This window comes from Poecilia reticulata, chromosome 5, assembly GCF_904066995.2.
Source record: "Poecilia reticulata chromosome 5, P_reticulata-male-v2, whole genome shotgun sequence".
Taxonomy (NCBI): Eukaryota; Metazoa; Chordata; class Actinopteri; order Cyprinodontiformes; family Poeciliidae; genus Poecilia; species Poecilia reticulata.
Window position 1 is genome coordinate 28,430,144 of NC_088834.1, and position 15,396 is coordinate 28,445,539.

The 15,396-nt window shown below is 40.1% G+C and overlaps 2 protein-coding genes and 1 pseudogene across 2 annotated transcripts; 1 reads left to right on the forward strand and 2 right to left on the reverse strand.

Moving 5' to 3' along the window:
- Nucleotides 1–45: 45 nt before the first annotated feature.
- On the forward strand, nucleotides 46–4,435 carry LOC103465515 (class E basic helix-loop-helix protein 40-like). The gene is made up of 5 exons (XM_008410434.3): nucleotides 46–1,454; nucleotides 1,554–1,617; nucleotides 1,718–1,825; nucleotides 2,153–2,276; nucleotides 2,425–4,435. Exons 1-5 carry the CDS (start codon nucleotides 1,378–1,380, stop codon nucleotides 3,276–3,278), a joined length of 1,227 nt encoding a protein of 408 aa, XP_008408656.2. The 5' UTR covers nucleotides 46–1,377; the 3' UTR covers nucleotides 3,279–4,435.
- Nucleotides 4,436–10,287: 5,852 nt separating this feature from the next.
- On the reverse strand, nucleotides 10,288–11,453 carry LOC145551585 (uncharacterized; the record flags this gene model as incomplete). The annotated part of the gene is made up of 1 exon (XM_081606710.1): nucleotides 10,288–11,453. A coding segment is annotated over one exon (789 nt), but the record flags the coding sequence as incomplete, so codon positions are not given.
- A 236-nt stretch (nucleotides 11,454–11,689) lies between these two features.
- Nucleotides 11,690–12,615, reverse strand: LOC145551586 (uncharacterized; annotated as a pseudogene).
- Between the last annotated feature and the right edge of the window lie 2,781 nt (nucleotides 12,616–15,396).

Below are 15,396 nucleotides of genomic sequence, written 5' to 3' on the forward strand. Positions count from 1 at the left end.
CAGAGAGAGAGAGAGGGAAAAAAAAAAAAAAAAAAAAACAGAAAGAAAAAGCTCAGCCGCACGGAGCCAGACGAAGGAGCATGGTGCTACACGGGACTCAGCCCGGAGTACTACTGAAAGAGGTGGGGCTATAGCAATCCGTTTTAACATTTAATAAAGGCGGAAGAGTTGCATTTTATTTTTGTGATGTATTTTTCAAATATTTGGTTAAATTACTGGTAAACAATTTTTTTTTCCAGCTAAGATTACCATACTACTGACTCATATATCCAATCTGGCTGTAAAATTTCTACACCTAAACTTGAGAATTTTAATAGATCTTAACTAATGTGATAAAATTGTATTTTGTTCCAGAAATGATGGCTGTATGGCTTGCATTTTAATTTTGACTTGGAGATGTCTGGTCTAAAATTGCAAATAGTGAATGGCCATTGTAAAATCTGCATGAGCATTCTCTCATTATTGTTTTGTCAAAAAATAATATTTCTAACTCTGGATATGAGCACTTATATACTTGGTAAAAAATAAAAAAATAAAAAACGAGCAGTGACAGAATTTGTAAGCATTGCAGTATCTAGACTAGCTAATTTGTGCGTCTCTTGTTTAAAGTCCAAAGCGTGGTCAGACCTGAACATAACTCTACTCTGAACGTCGATAATTTAAAGCGAATATTGATTATACTAAAACAGGAAGTATTCACATTCTCTTAAAAAAAACAATGAAAAAAAACACAGAATACGAACTTGTTAAATGTCGACTTTAGCATTCAGCACTGATTAATTAGAGATTATTTAAGACAGTTTGTGGACCATTTTATTCGTGAAAAGACAAAAATATAAATATTAATCTGCTGCTCATGAACTCGGTACATTGTATCTAACTGAACATTATTTCCAACTACAAATGGGTGCGTCTGTTGATTAAATATAAAAATGGCTTGCCATCCACGGCCCCTCCTGGCGGCACGAGGCGGGGAGGAGGTGGGGGCTGCTGGGAGGGTGAGGAGTTGAAAGCGCCGTCCAACACGTGAGGCTCATGTGACGGAGGAGAGGCAGTTTCTCTCTCGGGGAGAGAGAGACGTGCCTGCAGTCACAGGGTTTATTTAACACGTAGACACCAACCCACCCAGCTCTCACACATCGCGCGGGGCGTGGAGCTTTCCTCAGCATACTAACGAGCCCCGACCTTAGGGTGACAGCACTCCACACTGCGACCAGCTTCAGCCTACAGCAGGATCACACCGGAGGAGGCGTGCTACTTCTTTTTCGTTTTTATTATTCTTGACTTTTTTTCGCCCTCTTTCTTTCTTTCTTTCTTTTTTTATTTTAAGGAGCGAGCGCTTTTCAGGTTAATTTTTTCGCCTGTCAATAAAGCGACATGGAGCGGATTACAAGTGCGCAACCACCTCCTTATGTTCCGAAACACGCATCAATGGATATACCTGACATGCGCCGGTAAATATACGATGCATTTTAAAAACCTTAACCTGAATCTGTTGTTCTCTATGAAACCCTAAAATCTCAAATATAATTTTCATTTCTTTCCTTTTACAGACTAGAATATCCTATTTATATGTGCAAAAGCAGGAGGGGTGTGAAGGGCAGGGATGAATGCAAGGTAAATTTGAGTTCAAAATAAAAAAAAAAATAATTTCTGCATTTATTTAGTTTGATTTCTGGATCTTAAATATTACTGACAGCATTTTAACTTTGTCCAGGAGACTTACAAGTTGCCACACAGACTGATCGAAAAGAAAAGACGGGACAGAATAAATGAATGCATCGCCCAGTTGAAGGACCTGTTGCCAGAACATCTGAAGCTTACAGTGAGTAATGTCTTTTTTTCAGTCTGAGAGACTGAAATACAATTAATTGCGTCAAATGTTGGTTTAAAAATTTTTTTTGTCTTTTTTGAAAAGCTATAGAAAAATGCATGAGCTACATCTAAAAATTATATGTTTTAAATTTTTAACTACAGTTTCAATTCCTGATTAGCATTTTGTAGAGTTTAAGATTTAGTCGCATAAGGAATTATCCTTGTGTGCATAGTTTGCGTAGTTTCCCCCCAGTGTTGGCCGCTAGCCCTCTGTTCAGCTGCAGAATGTGTTACATAAGGAAGATCAACATGCTTATCGAAGGTCTTCCTGTTTTAGACGCTGGGTCATCTGGAGAAAGCCGTGGTGCTGGAACTCACGCTGAAGCATGTGAAAACTCTGAGCGCCGTCCTGGAGCAACAACAGCAGAAAATAATGGCGCTCCAGAAAGACCTGCAGATCGGTAAGTTGGGATTTCTAGTGAGTGGCCAATGTCTTCAGTTGGGATCATTAACAAGTAGCTTTTCTTTGAGAATCTGAAGGACAAGTGTGTTTTTTTAAAAGCTATGGTCCTAAAGAAATTGAGTTTCATTTTGATTGTGTCCATTCAGGTGATAACGTGGGAGATGGTGCTGAGACCAGTGAGGAAATGTTCCGCTCTGGCTTTCACCTCTGTGCCAGAGAAGTCCTCCATTACCTGGCGAGTCAAGAGACCAGCAGGGATCTGACCCCCTCACACGTCATCAGTCACATCCAAAAGGTGGCGGCTGAAGTTCTCCACAATGAAAGCAGCCCTCAACCCGACAGGTCCTCCGCCCGAGAGTCTGACGAGGCAAAGAGGCCAGTCGGGCAGCCGTCGGCATCGCCCGAGGCCCCGGCTAGGAACTGCGTCCCGGTCATCCAACGGACTTGCCACCACGGGACGGGGGAGCAGAGTGGCAGCGATACGGACACTGACAGCGGCTACGGGGGAGAACACGACAAGCCTAAAGCCCAGTGGTCGGAAAACAATGAGAGGGAGGGCGAAGCAAAGCCTCCCGCTTTGGAGCGGATTGTCGGTGTCGTCAAGCAGGAAGGCGACCAGCCCCGGGCAAAGAGGTTAAGAGTGGACTCGGAGGATGAGATGCTCTCCTTTCACCCAGCAGGAGCTCCTGGCAGTTATGTAAACGTCTCCCCCAGCCAGCCTCCTTTTTGCCTCCCCTTCTACCTCATCCCCCCATCAACGGCGGCAGCCGCAGCATACCTCCCAATGCTGGAAAAATGCTGGTACCCTGGCGGCATGCCCATCATGTACCCAGGCCTGGCCGGTCCCACGTCAGGCCTGCCCTCGGAGCCGTTGCCCTCGTCTCTGTTGATGTCTCCGAGGGCAGGGTCTCCGGTGGCCCACCGCATCCCAATGGATTCCCCCACTCTCCACAAAGCTTTAAGGCAGGTCTCTCCTTTGAACTTGGAAACCAAAGACTGAGCAGGTGGTTCACCTATCAGCTTTGCCCCACTGAATGTTGAACCAGAGGGTACAGTGTTGACCCTCCTTGGTAACTTGTCCCCTCAGGGCAGAACCCTTTAAGGTCAACACTGTCAGACATTGACCCTCGAACTATTTTTGAGGCTCATATTAAAGACTCTGTACAACCCCTTCAACACTGTGAAGACGGCCATCTTAAAGAGCGCACAAGAGATTTCAAAGGTTTATATGTTTTTTGGACTCCAGAAATGATGAATGTCAGAGGAAACCCCAGAATGTACCCCATATTCCTCCTTTTATTTCTCGTCCCAAATCAATTTGGACCTGAGTTGTTGTTCTTCACCCCTGTAATGAATGTAAAGATGTATAAAGAAGAAAATATTAACAATAAAATCCCCTGTGAATGCTGCTGTAGATCGGCAAATGTCAAGATCTACCCTCAGTGTTTGCCACCCCCAGGGACAGCAACGAGCCATTTTAACCCAAAAAAAAAGAAAAACAACCAGCATGTCCAGGTCCTGACCTCCCAGGCCTAACTTCTTTCACGTCTGTTTGTGCCGCCACTGAAAACAAATGCAGGAATTCATGAAGTTCAGAGAATTCAGGGTGTTGGTCCGCCGTACCAGGTGCGTCACCTAATCTGTCGAAGCGGGCTTCTAAAACCTAATCTGTGACTCATGGCTATTTTTTTTGAGTACGTTTTTTTAAAAAGATGGAGATCAAGATGGAGCTCCTGTGAAGTAACGTTTTGGTTTTGCTTTTCTCTTTGTACATCTCTATTTTTGATACAAGACCCGCAGAGTGTTTTGTTTTTTTTAGTGTGTGTGTGTGCGTGCGTGTGTGTAGCTGCCGCAGGAAGGATGAGGCAGCAAGTTTGTAGACGTGCATCTGAAGCTCCTGCTCCCACCTTCTTCGCTCATTTAACCCAAACACCATGATGACTGGAGTTGCAAACAAATTTGATGTTTGTCTTTAGAAAGAGAGCTTGAATGTAAAGTTACCAAAAACATCTAGTTTTGTATATAAAGAGGTACTTTAATTTGTTTTATTTTGACATTGTAACAAAAGCCTGTACATATTTTGTATATAAAGTATTATTGATATAAATATATATATATATATTAAAGTAATAATAAAGCTTTTGGTCCTTCTGTGGAGTCTGTGTTCGACCGCCTGTTTGGCTTCAACGTGTTGCAGCCAGCCGCCCTGACAACTCCTCAGCACACCTCTTACATAACACTTACATAACCCATAAAGCTGCACAGTCTCTGTAAATCAATAGCACGTCTTAGATTACAGGCCGGGACCTGATTCTAAAGGCTTTCGGAGGAAATGATATTACGAGTAAGTTTTACTTCTTAAAAAGCCGACTGTTGTGCACAACAGTCGGCTTTTCACACTCATAAAACAGTGGAGTTCTAACCCTGTTGAGAGACGGCCATCAAGTCTGCCTCAGTGGAAAGAAATCCTCTCTGGTTTGGGTAGCTTGATATTTAATAATGACAAGTCTCCATTCATCTTAATTAATTAAATTTTTTTTTTTTTTTTTTTGCGAGTGGTAACGTAAGCCTAGTTTTGAAAGTAAGCGTGGAAAATCAAAAGGTCCCTCCATCACGAGGTCCTTCCCATCATGCCTCTCTGAGATGCGTGGAAGTTTTTTCTTCTTTTCCTGATCACAACAAAATGTTGTCACTCGAGCTGCAGATCAGTGAGATGACCTGCAGATCAGTGAGATGACCTGCAGATCAGTGAGATGACCTCAGCTGGCTTCAGAACGCGTCTTCTCTTAGTGGTACTTCCCACAAACCAAAACATGCGACGCGAGCGCCACCATGTGGAAGTTGGGCTTCACGCTGCTTTTCCGTTTTCAAATCAAAGGACCCGTCCAGTGACGCACCTCATGACCAAAACCATCTTGTTTTGGACATTGTGTGTTATTGGGTTCCGAGACAGTTAGTTTTCAAGTTGCTTTTTGTCGGCAGGATAAACAAAAATGGGATGGAATTTTTTTGTTGTTGTTCTTCCACAATCTCTACCTCCTTCTGTTTTCTAAAGCGCAAAAGTCCGTTTTCACGTTAATTTTGATTAATTTGACACGCTTTACTTTGCTAAGCGACACATTGATTTTAAGATTTTCACCATAACTATTTTGTTTGTGTTTTTTTTTTACTTACTGACTGAATGCAGACCAGTAATAAATGAAAAACAACTTTGCCATCTTGCTTCCTGTTTATTCTCGACAACTTTGAAGGGATCTGTGATTCTTCAATTAAGTCTAAACTGCCAAATAAAGCAGTAAAGTAACTGGCCGTCCATTTTTTATACCTGCTCATATGAATTCAAATCCACAACTTTCTAGTGGCAAGTCAACACCAAACGGACCATTGTCCAGACATAGATGAATTTCATCTGATTTAATATATAATATATTACAAACAAAATAAAGGTTCCAATATTTACAAAGTGTGCTTTGACATGTCTCCATACTTATTTAAAATATCCAAGAGTTAAAAGGTTTATAAATGCAGGTAATCTAATTTGGTCCAGCTGTTACAGAACAGTAAATCTACAGCACAGACTAAAAATATGTATTCATTTCTGTAAACTAGATAAGACGAGAGAACTACTCAAACAGGTTTAGTGTTAATACGTTTAGCGCAACCGCTCGACGTAAAAAAAAAATGCTGAAAAATATTTAGGAACTGGCGAGTCTGGAAAAGCATGGAATTTCATAATGAAAATGTTCAGAGTAGCCAAAGTGAAATGAAACATTCTACGCTAGCTACTCGTTTAGCTAAAGTAGCTACTTTAACGTAGAAAACCTTTAGTTGCTGCACATTTTGAACTTTATTTCAGTCTTACTTTGATATATTTACATTTACTTTCTCAAAACTCGTTTTCCAGCTGCTTCAGGATATTTTCCAACCAAATCTTACAGTGATGCGATGCAGTGTTAGCTATATGTCGTGTTTAAAATTAGCTTCCAGCGAGCTAGACCGTATTGCAATCTTTTTTAAGCTTTCTGGTGAAAATGTTTTGTTATTTCTGACATATGTTTAAAGTTTTTGTCATTTAAAGAATCTACAACTTGTGCTTCACCCTTATCACTTTCTGCTCCACCTTTACCTTGGAATAAACCGGTGTGCTGCTTGGTGGTTGCTGCTTTAGATGTTTGAACCTGTGACGGACCCGTGACTTGGTCAGCATCCATGCTAGTCAGACTGGACTGTGTCATTCTGTGTCAGTCCAATGCCTCGCAAGATCTTAACCTTTTTCAGTAAGATTAAGATCAGACATTTCAGACGAATAAGGTAGTAAAATTTCAAACTTTCCCAGTTCCAAATGTGCCTTTACAAAGTTTTCTAAGAGAAGAGAGATGACTCTGTGAAATGTCACAAATAGACGCCACTTGTGGGTATCAACAGTGTCGCCATAAAGCACATGGATGTAGAATCGCTCAAGGAGTGCGAATGAGTTTGAAGTGTAAAGAGAGAGTATGGAGCTAGGTTAAATGTTACCTTCTTCTGCCCCCAAGTGGCCGAGTGTTGCTAAAACAAAAAAAAAGGGGGTGGGGGGGAGAAAAAGTGTTTAATATTGTTGGCTCTCTGTGGAAACTCAGTAGTTCATCAGTAGACCATCTGATTAAGGAGGCACATCCCTGGAGTTAAAAATTAAATATTAGGCAGCAGTTAGAGGCCAAACTCAACTGGGTTTCATGGTTTAGGAATGTGATAGCAATACTTTGATAACAATTTGTTTCAGAATTACTGAACTTTTTTTTTTTTTTTTTACTGAAGGTACATTTATTGGAATAACCCTGCAAATTCTTCCCATTTACAAGAATGCCATAATTCAAGGTTCCCTTCATGTAATCTGCTCCTCGTGATCATTTTATAAACTATGTAAGTAGGCAAAGAATGACCAAAGTAATATCCTTTAACTTTTTATCACATTAGTCAGTTAACCTATCAGAACTTTCACAAACCATGACATCACAACCCATTGTTTAAGAGAAAGTAATTATTCTTTAAACAAACTTCTGATTCTGAAGACATTAATAGATCTTTTACATGTTCTCTCTCTCTTTCTCATTATTATGGCAGTTAGCAAATAGAACAAATGGCCGCTGTGAAGCACTTCTTACACCCCAGCATAAACTTTCACAAGGGCCCAGTCAAGGTCTTAAAAATGGCAGTGACAGCGAGAGGTCTGACTAGAACTCTCAATACTTCTCTAGTCAATGTCAGATATCACAAACATAACTCAATCAATACATTTTTACGACAGGCTAAATGTGTCTAGGGCATTTTAATTTTTGTTCAATGGCTCTCTTCTTTTTATAATAAACACCATGATTTCTTTTTTTTTGTAAATAATTCTTAGTCTTTTATTTCTGGCCCCTCATTTGTTTGTCCACTATTCTTTTCACACCCATATTTCCCGTGTGCTTTGTCCTTCATCTCGTTTTTCATTGAGCTCTCCGTGGCCTTTCAGTTCCTCCCAGGACAAAGTCTGTGTAGTTCAGTTTGATCTGTTCCTTTAGACTGAGGTACCAGTAGGAGTATGAGAAGAGATTATGTAGTTTATGTGGACTTTAAATACCAAGGCTATTTTTGAAACATAAAAGATGATCAAATTTTAACGTTTTTTTTTGTTTGATTTTATGACTTAACCTCATGTAAGTCATAGCTTGTTTGTATGAGTTGTACCATATCAAATTATCCAAATCTGATATCTGAATAAAACCAAAGCAGTGACGGGCAAAAAAGCTTTTATTGATTTGGTTACAACTTAATGCTATTTTACTCTATGATCAGCTTAATTACTTTCCATGCTTTCACAAATCAAGTGAAAATTACACACAAGTATAAAACAGAATACAATAAGTCCAAAAATTCATCATTACATCATAATACATAGAAATAACCTGACACTGTGAAATCTATTACATTTTTGTAATATCTTCTTCCCGCTTCTTGTCTTGTAAATTAATACCATGATTTTCACACTGTTGTGAGACTTTTTCTTTAGCATTGTGATGACTGTGAAATACAAACTTAATCTTTATGCGTATACATTTGTTAAATTTTTACTCTTCAGAAACCAACAAAATGTGTATTTGCACTGAGCCACAATAGTCTTTTGTAATTACGTGTAATTACGATTATGCAGCATATCTTCTTCCTTCCAAACATTACATACACATTATTACATAAAACATGCTATCATGACTTTTTTTTTTTTTTACAATATTAGTTTCTGGACGGAGCAAATGAGCTGAACATTCTTCAACAGGTTCAGTCCAGGAACAAGCTCATCATCATCATCATCATCATCATCATCCTCTCCTGTCTCCAGCCAAACTGATATCTGATCCTCCTCTGACCCACAGCTTTCATGTCAAACCTCAGATGTTTTATCTTCCACCTCAGTCATGAACTCTTCTGCTTCCACAAGTTTGTCTTCAACCACATTAGGAGATGCTGCTGCTCCCTTTGTCTCCACCTCCAACATTTCTGTAACTAGCAGTCAGGTGAAGAGGCAGCTGGAGAGGCTGAACCAGAACAAAGCTGCAGGTCCAGATGGCATCAGTCCCAGAGTCCCTCTGTGGGATTCAGTAGCATCTCGTCAACCTTAGCCTGACCTAAGAGGAGGTTCTGTTGTTGTGGAAGACATCCTGCCACCGAACTACTACTGGTACCGAAGAAAAGTCACCCATCAGTCATCAATGACTATAGACCTGTTGCCCTCTGTTGCCCTGACAACCCACATCATGAAAGTCCTGGAGAGACTCCTGGAGGCTCACTTGAGTAAGCAGACGAGCTCATATCAGGACCCCCTGCAGTTTGCTCATTGCCGTAGAGTTGGAGTTGATGATGCTATCAGACAGCTCCTTCAACACACCCAGTGTCTTCTGGACAAAGCAGGCAACACAGTGAGGATCAGGTTCTTTGATTCTCAGATGCATTGAACACAATTCGGCCTGATTTGCTCTGCTAGAAACTCCAGAAGATGCAGGTGGAGATCTCAACAGTCACCTGCATCTGCTACTACCTGACAAACAGACGGCAGTGTGTGAGACTGAAGGACTGTGTGTCTAACCAGGTGGTCAGCAGCACAGGAACACAACAGGGCTCTGTACTCTCACCATTCCTTTTCACTCTCTACACTTCAGACTTCCAGCACAAGTCCGACTTCTGTCATCTACAGCAGTGTTTTTCAACCACTGTTCCGCGGCACACTAGTGTGCCGTGAGTGATCGTCAGGTGTGCCGTGGAAATGATTCAATTTCACCTACGGTACCATATATTCCGGACTATAAGCTGCTACTTTTTTTCTTAACTTTGAACCATGCGGATTGTAGCCCGATGTGGCTTTTCTGTGGATTTTTCTTCAACCACCAGGGGGCTCTCTAGCAGGAAGTGATCACTAGAAGTCAAAATTGTAAATCAAAAGAAGAACACGCTAATTTTTATTTAGAATAACCACATGCTAGCAGCAGGCACGATGGATACATGTTTTCAAACTCATATCATGCAGCTTTTAAGTTGAGGGCTGTCGATCTGGCACTACAGGAGGGAAATAAAGCCGCTGCACTTAAGCTCGGTGGGAACGAAACCATGGTTCGGCTTTGGAGACGGAGTGCTGCGTCCTTAATATATGCAGCAGATTTATTAGGACGCGGCCCTCTGCTGGGTCCTTATGGAAAACTGAGAGCAGCTTCGTTTGTTTGGTTTTTTTTTTAATTGAAGGTGCTAGTATGGTGTGCGCTATAGTCCGAAAAATACGGTAATTGGTTTTAAAAGATTTTTTGAAAATGAATTATCTGAAAATAATGCCATCTTCGAGTGTCTGCTGTAGCAGTGACTAGCGGCGTAATCATGTAATTTTATTATCACTAGGTGGCAGTAGGTACAGAGCATTTTACATTAAAACGAGAATTAGTGATGCATGAATGTTACAGGTAGCGGTGAGAGCATCGTATCTAGCAAGACTGTGACGACAGTGATGGAAAAGACGGTGAAGCTCAGCAGTAGTTGGAAAGAACATGGGTCCATTTCCCACAACATATCTGTGTGAAGTGAGCTTCTCAAGCCTGGCTACTATAAATACTAACACCAGAGAGACTGTAATCTTCAATTTCTGCCAGGAAATCAGCTGTTTTCATCCAAACATTCACAGGTTTCACACTAGGTGGGTAAAATATACAGATATTGACATTTTGTACATTCAACTCTTCATATTGTAACAGTGAATATGAAGTGAAATCTTTCCCAAATGTTATTTCTTCTTTCAGAATAAGAATTATTTTCTGTATTCCGACTATAAGAATGCTTGTGGATTAGTTTGTAAAACACTTTGAAGTTTTCTACAACTTCTTTAAATTTAACACCACAGTGTTGTGGCACTATTCAGGTGTATTTTTGAAGTGGACGTGTTAAGTGCAATTTGAAATAAGAAATGTAAAATGTGATACAAATAAATTTTTGTCCTCTTGGCTCGGGTCTCCTCTTCAGCAACACTGTCCCTGGTCCTCTTGGCACGGAGATCCTTTTCAGCAAGAGGTCGTGGCCAAAAAGCTGAAAAGAGATCACGCTTTTCAGGAAGAGTGATCTTAGTCCTTTTGGCAGGGGGCTCCTCATTAGCAACAGTGTCTCTGGTCCTCTTGGAGGGGAACTCATCATCAGCTTGGTTCTCCCTGATCCTCCTGGCAGAGGGCTCCTGTTTAGCATCATCACTATCCCTGGTCCTCTTCGTGGGGAGCTCCTCTTCAGCAACAGTGTCCCTAGTCCTCTTGGCTGGGGGCTGCTTTTCAACATCATTGTCTTTTGTCCTCTTTCCGTTTATGCCAGTCACAGATGTCACATGAGCCACGTCTTCTTTCAAACCTACCTGATGACTAGGCTTTGATGATGGGTCGTCCTCCTTTGCAGCATCCACCTTCTTTGTAGTTCTGGCGTGGCCAAAAGTGAAAGAAGCCACTAAATTTTTCCAGCCCCCCAGAGGTTGTGGCGAGATACTGATAGGACAGGAGTCCTCCGGACGCAAACTGGGCTCTTGCTTTTTGTCAAGTTCAGATGTGAATTTAAAGCTGGAAGGAAGCACGGTACCAAAACTAAGCTTTGATGGTGGGTCGTCCTCTTCCAGACGTGCTATTCTTCTAGCACACAGGTGTCAAACTCCAGTCCTGGAGGGCCACTGCCCTGCAACGTTTAGATGTGCCTCTGCTGCACCACACCTGAATAGAATAATTAGGTCATTAGCAAGGCTCTGGAGGACATATCTACACAAGAAGGAGGTAATTAAGCCATTTTATTCCAGTGTTTTGTAGCTGTGGCACATCTAAAAACTGCAGGGCAGCGGCCCTTGAGGACTGGAGTTTGACACCCCTGTTCTAGCACGTCTGGAAGTCAACCTGGAACGTTCCAAACCAACGTTCCAGGTTGGTTTGGAACGTCATCAGGTTCCAAACCAACCTGATGACGTTGCAAGGTAGCGATAGGTCTGGACTTCTCTGGACGCAAAATTGGTTCTTCCTGTTTGACAAGTCCAGATGTTAATTCAAGTGAAGTACAGGAAGCCGTGTCTTCTTGAGGCTTCTGAGTCACCCCAATGTCTTGTATGTATTTGAAATTTGGGGGAAGAATCTCAAGCAGCTGTGACGCAACATCGACCACTGTAAGACGACAGTCGAATTCAGAAGTTTCAATGACTCTTCAAGCACTCCTATGCCCCACAGGAATTTAATATTTGGTCGAAGGACCTGGACAACCCGAAATCAAGATTTAAAGTCATCCTGGACTTCATTACCTACCTCGTCTTCAGTGGAGCTGGTACTAGAGCTACCACTGGAGATGGTAGAACAGTCCACAGACTGCGCAGGTGAACTATACCTCAACTCCTCTCCATAGTCTTCAGAAACCATGTCGGCTTCATTTAACCACACCTTACCGTGTTCCTTACCATTGTCTGGATGCCCCTCTAACATTGGGGATCCATCTGCTGGAAACGCCATGGTATGGGCTGTGAAGGAAAAAAACAAAGCAAAAACAGCTATAATTCAGTATCTTGACCTTCACAAAAGTCCAAAGCAATGTTTAGAGGGAACACTGAAATACCAACAATACAATAACCCAGGTTTGTGAATGTGTTTGTTTTTCTTGAATATATTTAATTAACAATATTATTGCCACGCCAGATGTGATTATACAAGAAGAACGGGAATTAAGAGATAAAATAAATAAAGCTTATCTTTAGTCACAAAAAAACAGCAAAAAACACAATTTTACATGAAAACCAGACCATACTCTGAAACTCGATGACCAATGATAGACCATCACCACTCAGACAAACAAACTTGCAGCTTCCTCTTGGTACCAATCAATCATTAAAGACAACAAATCAAATTTAGACTTATTGGTAATTCATCCTTAGTCATAAACTCTTAAACATTTGGAAACATAAATTAAAGAGCTATACACTGTGTTTAGAACTTTTAATAGCTAATCAAACCCCTGTAATCTTAGACTGTGCCATTAGTGTGAATAAAATAAAACCCTTCAACAAGTTACTCAGTTTACCCTTCTATAACAGCCTATCCTCACAAAACTTTGATGCAACAGGTACATTTTATCATTCTTAATAATAGCCAGGGATAAGACACGTAATCCATTCATTACTATTATACTTAAATCACTGCTTACACAACTTTGATATTTTAAAAGTATCAAAGTTTTAAAAAATATGTTTCCAATAGCATTTGTAAATTACCAAAATCTTAATTATCGCTAATCAAACTAAATTCCTTTGAGCTCCACAATTTTTCACAATCACAGTTACAGCTACTCTGACACTCCATCAGTACTACCTTCATACTCCCAAATATAGCCAACAGCAGAAATGTACATCTATAAAATTAAAATTTTTATAGATGTACATCTTTTAAGTAAGAATCTAAATAAATAAGTGGCCTTTCCTAGCTGTGTGAAGCTGACACCCCACCCACGTCAAAAAATCCAGCAAATAGTCTGAATGGTTAGTGCTCCGTTTGTGCAGGTTTGTGCCGTTAAAATTTTTGTTTGTGCAGTTTTGGTTTCTGAGATATTAAAAGTTATAATTTTGGCCGATGACGTCACCGTCACCCTATCATGTTCCAAATCAAACCTAAGTGTGGGCTACTTCTTTTAATTCTTCAGATTCTCAGCTGTTGTACAATGTGTACATTTTGTTTTGAACTTCAATAAAGACTTAGAACAAGAAAAAATGTGTCTCATTTCAAGAAATGTTTTAAGATAGCAATGTTTTTTCACGAACGTAGCGTTCTCTCCACAATAATTGAATCCTGCTAATAAAGGACATGCAGCCTGACCCTAACGTAATGTGTATAACCTGTTCAACTGTGCTTTGATTTCGGAGGTGGTCTGAAGAATTATATTCACATTGTTGATGTACTGTCTGCTGATTATGCAGCAAACGTGTAAAAAAATTACATGAGCCTGTAACGGCCAATTTGCTTGTTGCTTGAGCAAAGTTTTTGCAGAGTAAAACGGAAATGTGTCATTATTTCAAAGTTCATCCAAGTAATGTACTTAATATTTAGTAAATATATTTTCAATGCAACGACTTTCATTTCATCCAATTTCTTACATTAAATGTGTATGGGCTTCAAGGATTTTGAAAAGCTCCACATGTTTTGCGAACTTTGACATAGTTCTCACACAACTGGGATTGGCTCCACCCACACTGTAGTGAGCCCCCTCCCCCACCACCCCCGATCTTGTTTTGGCGGCAGAGCAAGTGTAATTTCAAAGAAATAATTTAATAATGTAATTAAATAATAATAATAATATTATTTTGAAATAATAATGTAATTTCAAATTTCAAGTACAGCTGTAAAAACAGCTGTACTTGCAAGCATATATTTTCTTCAAAATGAGTTAAAATCAAATGAAAAAACAAAGGAGGTAGTTTCTAATGTTGCTAGGTAACAGAACGACGTTTTGTACCGCAAAGTAAAAAGAATGTAAATTAATATATATCAACACTTGTCAGATAAGAGAAGCAATAGTTTGGATGACGCTATAATGACCATAAATGTATACATTTATTCATAAATGAAGTCACATGAACAACACAGTAGATGAACAGAATGGGATTGTGGTTATAATTAATGTCGGTAGAGTTCACAGCCCCTCCTTGAAGCACACAAGGCAGCCATATTAGCTACATTAGCGGTAGCATCTCCTGGAAAATTACGACTTTACTAAGACTGCCTGTCTCAGTCTCACCTAAGACAACAAACAAACAACCCGGAAAGTCGCTACCCATCAGTTATCTTTAAAGATTCTAGACTTGGCGCAAGTGATATTTCTTTTTTAAATAAAACAGGGGAAAATTGGGCGTAGGACAGCCAAGAGAACGGGGTGGAGGTCTAGCGGGTAGCGAGAACTAATATGCCAGCATTACATGGCGTAAGATTAACAACGGCCCAAACCCGTGTTTTAAATCAAGCTTTAATATCATATATCAAAGTTCATGCGCAAAATAAAATGTACTACAGAAATATGAAAGCATAGACTCACCGTTGGGTTTGCGTTCGCCTCCGTGGTCGCTGGCCTCGGTGATGCTGGTATTTCTTCAATATGACGCTTAGGTCATGTGATTGGCTGGGTGTTGAAATCTGACAACGATTGCTAATGTCTGTGACCTGAAGTAACCTTGCCATTTTTGTACAGCGAATTTTTAGATGTTGAATTTGAGACAGCGAATTTGAGCAAGTTGAATTTTTAGGACACTGAAAAAATTGCATTTGAATTTTTAAAAGATGAATTTTTTTATATGCTGAATGTTTTTAACACTGAAAAATATATATATTGAAATTTTCATCACTTTGAAATAGGAATGTGAATTTTTTTAACAAATGAAAATTGCAAACGTGAACAAATAATGACACTGAATTTTTTTTTAGGTCGAAATTGTATTCTGAATCAATTTTGAAATTGAAAAAGTAAGCGCAAATATACAACATTCAAGTTTCAGATGCATTTTTTATTCAAATTCTGATGGCACATATTTACTTCCATATATTAAAGCTATATATTTCAAAGAAGTCATCAAA